The 6,000-nt window shown below is 47.0% G+C and overlaps 1 protein-coding gene across 1 annotated transcript in view; it reads left to right on the top strand.

The window, feature by feature from the left end:
• The window catches only part of BCAS3 (BCAS3 microtubule associated cell migration factor), a 720,894-nt gene that overhangs the window by 383,447 nt on the left and 331,447 nt on the right, over positions 1 to 6,000 (top strand). Inside the window, exon 20 of the mRNA XM_081346686.1 lies at positions 4,883 to 5,048. Within this exon, the coding sequence (XP_081202812.1) occupies positions 4,883 to 5,048 (166 nt within the window). The remainder of the gene's footprint in view (positions 1 to 4,882; positions 5,049 to 6,000) is intronic.

The following is a 6,000-nucleotide window of genomic DNA, read 5'->3' as shown; positions in this document are numbered from 1 at the left end:
ACAGCAGTTAACTAATTAATATAACAGGAGCCGTGGTGGCGCAGTGGGAGGGAAGGAAAGGGAGGGAGGGAGGGAGGGAAGGAAGGAAGGAAGGAAGGAAGGAAGGAAGGAAGGAAGGAGCCCTGGTGGCGCAGTGGGAGGGAAGGAAGGAAGGAAGGAAGGAAGGAAGGAAGGAAGGAAGGAAGGAAGGAAGGAAGGAAGGAAGGAAGGAAAGAGGAAGGAAGGAGGGAGGGAGCAAAGGAGAGAGAGGAAGGAAGGAAGGGTGGAAGGAAGGGTGGAAGGAAGGAAGGAAGGAAGGAAGGAAGGAAGGAAGGAAGGAAGGAAGGAAGGAAGGAAGGAAGGAGCCCTGGTGGCGCAGTGGGAGGAAAGGAAGGAAGGAAGGAAGGAAAGAGGGAGGAAGGAAGGAGGGAGGGAAGGAAGGAAGGAAGGAAAGAGGAAGGAAGGAGGGAGGGAGCGAAGGAAGGAAGGGTGGGAGAGAGGAAGGAAGGAAGGAAGGAAGGAGCCCTGGTGGTGCAGTGGTTAGAATACAATATTGCAGGCTAACTCCACCCACAGCCTGGAGTTCGATCCTGACCTGCTGAAGGTTGACTCTGCCTTCTGACCTTTCAAGGTCACTGAAATGAGGACCCAGATTGTTGGGGGGCAAATGTGCTGACTCCGTAAACCACCCAGAGTACTGTGAAGCCCTACAAAGTGGCACATAAAAAGCCTTAAGTGCTATCGCTAGTATTATGAAAGGGATCTTGGGAGTCCTAGTGGACAATCACTCAAATACGAGCTAGCTGCCAAAAAAAAAAGCCAGCCCAGTCCTAGGCTGCGTCGACCGAAGGATAGCGTCCAGATCGTGTGAAGTGTTAACGCAGCTTGATGCGGCCACACGCTTAAAAGACCACACTTGGAATACAGTATTGTGTCTAGTTTGGGTCACCACAATACCAATGGGGGGAAAAAAGAGAGTAAAAACCTATGCAGAACAGCGTGGTGCTTTGTACTCTCATGGCGCTAACTACTGCCGGCCTGGAGCCTCTCGATTGGGGCCTCGGGCCAACTGGCAGAGACAGGACAGAAGGGGAGGGGTGGACCTCATCTCTGGTGGCAGGATGTTCCAAAGGCTCTTCTCCTAGAGCCCGCCAGGTGAAATTCCTGGGCTGACGGGATTCACAGGAGGCCGCTTCCACTGGAACACTTGGGATGGGCCCATCTCATTGATGGTTCACGTCAGATAGCCTGGATCCGTATCCTAAAGAAACGCTGGAGCCCACAGATATTTTGCAGGCACCATGCCACAGAACGCTTCTTTTGGGGGCGGGGTGTTCCCTCTTGTTTGGCCCCGGTTTGGGACGATACCCCTGGAGGTAGATGTCATTCTAGTGTTAATTCTTATAACGGGAAGAAGCCAATTTGCTTCTGGGTCCAATTCAAGGCGCTGGTTGTTGTCACCTTCGGAGCCCTGCTTTTCTTGCCAAACTGTGGCCAGAAAAGTCGTAAAAATAGGGCAAAACCCGGTTAGCGACTGTCTCACTTAGCAACAGAAATGTTGGGCTCCGTTGTGGTCGTAAGGACTCCCCGTATTGGGATTGTATCTTTAAAAGCCTCTTGCAGTCAAATGTCCAGGGAACCTCTCTGTCATCCAGGTCACGGTTGTCCCAAAGGTGCTTTTTTCAGGAGGCAACTGGACTTTCTCATTTTTTCTTTGAAGACGTTTCGGTTCTCATCCAAGAAGCTTCTTCAGCCCTGACTGGACGGTGGAGAATGGAAGGATTTATACTCCTCGCAGACAGCCGGTCATTTGTATTCATTTAGACAGTCGTTGAAGCCCTTTGAATGGTACGGATTTCCAGAAACCATTGCAGACTCCAGGAACCATTTCTGCTTCAGATTGAGATTCGGACAACACAGACCCATCCCCAACAGCCTGGGCGCCCGTCTCCAACAGGGAAGGGACCCAGGGCAGAAAACATCCTGCAGCCACGAAGGCTCCACCCCCATCTGCACCACTCAGCTGACCCCGAGGACACAGACAAGCCTTCAAGTGGCCTCAAGGACTCTCTAAAAGGATGCAAATGACCAGCTGTCTGCAAGGAGTATAAATCCTCCCATTCCCCACCATCCAGTCAGAGTTGAAGAAACCTCTTGGATGAGAAGCGAAATGTCTTCAAAGGAAAAACAAGAAAGTCCAGTTGGCCTCCTGAAAAAAAGCACCTTTGGGACAACCCTCGGAGTCACTGTGAGTTAGTTGGGTGGCCATGCAGGTTGTCATAACCAAACAAACGTTCGCTTCCAATTTGAAGAAATAAATACCTGCGTCCAATTTGAATTTTAACCAGAAGCGAGGGATCATCATCATAATAATAATAAAGTTGGAAGAGACCTTGCTGGTCGTCTAGTCCAACCCCCTGCTCAGCCAGGAAACCCTATATACCATTTCAGACAAATGGCTGTCCAGGCTCTTCTTAAAGACTTCCAGTGTTGGAGCATTCACCGCTTCTGGAGGCAAGGAGTTCCACTGGTTAATTGTTCTAACTGTCAGGAAGTTTCTCCTTAGTTCTAGGTTGCTTACTTCTAGTCACACCGAAAGCACAGCCTGGTATAGGTTTTCCTGCCTGAGCAGGGGGTTGGACTAGACGACCTTCAAGGTCCCTTCCAACTTCTTCTTCTTCTTCTTCTTCTTCTTCTTCTTCTTCTTCTTCTTCTTCTTCTTCTTCTTCTTCTTCTTCTTCTTCTTCTTCTTCTTCTTCTTCTTCTTCTTCTTCTTCTTCTTCTTCTTCTTCTTCTTCTTCTTCTTCTTCTTCTTCTTCTTCTTCTTCTTCTTCTTCTTCTTCTTCTTCTTCTTCTTCTTCTTCTTATTATTATTATTATTATTATTATTATTATTATTATTATTAAGAGGGAAGAGAAATTCAAGGGTAACGCAGGAGTGTTGCAAAGAATCCAAGGTTAATGTATTCCGGATGGCTTTTTTCTGGGAAATTCCAAAAATAGCACATAAATTTCTCAGCGATTCACCTTCCTGAGAATCGTAGTGGTATTAGTCCTCGTGCACATAGATTTTATTTATGCAAATAAATAAAATTGACCTGAGAGGCGTCCACTAAATGCTAAGTGATGGGAAGCTCTGGGCAGGCAGAAAGGGATGAATTGGCACGGGGCCGCCAGGTTAAAATGCTGACTTTTGAAAGCCCAAAGTGCAGGGAGTCCTCGACATACGACCACAACGGAGCCCAAAATGTCTGCTGCTAAGTCAGACAGCGGTTAAGTGAGCTTTGCCCCATTTTACGACCTTTCTCGTCGCAGCCGGTAAGTGAACCGCTGCAGTTGTTAACTTTAGGAACAGGGTTGTTAATTGAATCTGGCTTCCCCCATTGGCTTTGCTTGTCAGAAGGTCGCCAAAGGGGAATCTCGGGACCTCCCGGGGACACTGCGACCGTCGTAAACATGAGTCAGGTGCCAATCATCTGAATTTTGATCACATGATCATGGGGAAAGCTTTAAAAAGTCGTAACTGTGACAAATGGCCACAAGTCGCTTTTTTCAGGGCCAAAGGTAACTTTGAACAGTCACTAAATCAGGGGTGTCAAACTCAATTCCATTGAGGGCCGCATCAGCATTGCGGTTGCCCTCAAGGGGCCGAGTGGGTGTGGCCAGGGTGGGTGTGGCCTAATGGGTGGGCGTGGCTAGAGTGCGTATGGCCTACTGGGTGGGCGTGGCCAGCTCTACATCGTTCGCATCAAGGGTGCCTATGGGGGCCTGGGCAGGAGTGGGACAGATCTGAGGGTCTCTGGCAGGAGGAGGGTCTCTAGGCCAGGGCCAAGGCAGTGGGGGCCGTTCCCTCACTGTTTCCAGGATGGCTTCATGGGCCACGTGAAACCACTTCGCGGGCCGGATCCGGCCCCCGGGCCTTGTGTTTGACATGTCTGCACTAAATGAACTGTTGTTAAGTCAAAGCCTACCTATACAGATAGTCCTCCTACTAGTGACCACAATTGAGCCCCAAATTTCTACTGCTAAGCCACACAGTTATGAAGTGAGTTTTGCCTTATTTTACAACCTTTCTTGCTATACCTCTTGCAAGTCGCCCACAGTTGTGAAGTTAGTAACCCGGTTGTTAATTGAAACTGGCTTCCCCATAGATAGAGGTCTATGGAGATTCTCGGTCCTCCAGGTCACAGTTCTCCCAAAGGTGCTTTTTTCAAGAGCCAAGTGGGCTTCCTTGTTTTTCCTTTGAAGACGTTTCACTTGTCCTCCAAGAAGCTTCTTCAGCTCTGACTGGATGGTGGGGGAATGGAAGGACTTATACTCCTTCTAGACAGCTGGTCATTTGCCTTCTTTTAGAGAGTCGTTGAGGCCACTTGGAGGTTTACCTGTATCCTCAGGGTCACCTGAGTAGTGCAAATGGGTGTGGAGCCTTCATGGAACTGCTAAAAGGACTGTGTTGTAGACTGGAGATGGATGATGTCAGGTCCCTCTGAGACAGAAAAAAACCCCAGTGGCCTCAATGACTCTCTAAAAGAAGGCAAATGATGGGCTGTCTGTGAGGAGTATAAATCCTTCCATTCCCCATTCCTCAGGGCCGAAGAAGCTTCTCGGATGAGAAGCGAAAGGTCTTCAAAGAAAAAGAAAAAAAGCACCATTGGGACTTCCCCATTGACTTTGCTCATCCAAAGGTCGCAAAAGAGGGGAATCACATGACCCCGGGTCACTGCAAATGGTCATAAATACGAGCCAGTTGCCAAGCATTCGGATTTTGATGCTGCAGTGGTCGTAAGTGTGAAAAACACGCCTCAATCCAATTTTTTCCCCCAGTGCCATTGTAGGGTCACTAAAGGAATGGTTGCAAGCTGTAGGTTACCTGTAAACATTCAGGCCTCTCGTTCCCTTCTAGAACAATCCAAGCAATTCGTGGTGGAGTCTTTATACATCATCAGCTGCTATGGGACTCTGGTGGAGCACGTTCTGGAGCCCCGAGCTCTCAGCACCGCCCCTAAGATCAGCGATGACACCCCACTGGAAATGGTGACCTGCCCACGGGCTAGCTGGACCCTCGTCAGGTAGGCCCCCCCCCCGTTCTCTTCTGATGTTCGTATTTCATTTTGATTTCGTCTTTGAACAAGTTTCAGGTGCCTGCTGCATCGATGGTGCTGCCCAAACCACAGAAGGAGTATAAATTTACAGGAAACGGCGATTCTGGTCTGGGGCCACAAATTCTGCTGGAGACACTCGGTCCAATGGTCCAATTTTCATCCTGTCTTTCGTTTTGCATGCTGCAGTTTTAAATCGTCGTCAACCTTGAGCCTTGGTGGAGCAGTGGGCTAATGCCTCCTTAAGTAACACCAGCTGCCTGCAATTAGTGCAGGTTCGCATCCCACCAGGCTCAAGGTTGACTCAGCCTTCCATCCTTCCGAGGTAGGTAAAATGAGGACCCAGATTGTTGGGGGCAATTAAGCTGACTTTGTAATAATGCCGCTTGGGGTGTGTAAAGCCCTAATAAGCAGGCATATACATAGAATGAAGGCTACTGCTAAGCTTGTAAGCCGCCCTGAGTCTTCAGAGAAGGGCGGGATATAAATGGAATTAAAAATAAAAAAATAAAAATAAAAAAAATAAGAATAGAATAGTATAGAACAGAACAGAACAGAATAGAATGGAATAGAATCTTTATTGAGAATAGAATAGAATAGAATAGAATAGAATAGAATAGAATAGAATAGAATAGAATAGAATAGGGAATAGAATCTTTATTGAGAATAGAATAGAATAGAATAGAATAGAATAGAATAGAATAGAATAGAATAGAATAGAATAGAATAGAATAGAATAGAATAGAATAGAATAGAATAGAATCTTTATTGAGAATAGAATAGAATAGAATAGAATAGAATCTTTATTGAGAATAGAATAGAATAGAATAGAATAGAATAGAATAGAATAGAATAGAATAGAATAGAATAGGGAATAGAATCTTTATTGAGAATAGAATAGAATAGAATAAAATAGAATAGA

This window comes from Vipera berus, assembly GCF_964194415.1.
Source record: "Vipera berus genome assembly, chromosome: 1".
In the NCBI taxonomy this organism is placed as follows: domain Eukaryota; kingdom Metazoa; phylum Chordata; class Lepidosauria; order Squamata; family Viperidae; genus Vipera; species Vipera berus.
This window is presented reverse-complemented; position numbering and strand designations above follow the sequence as displayed.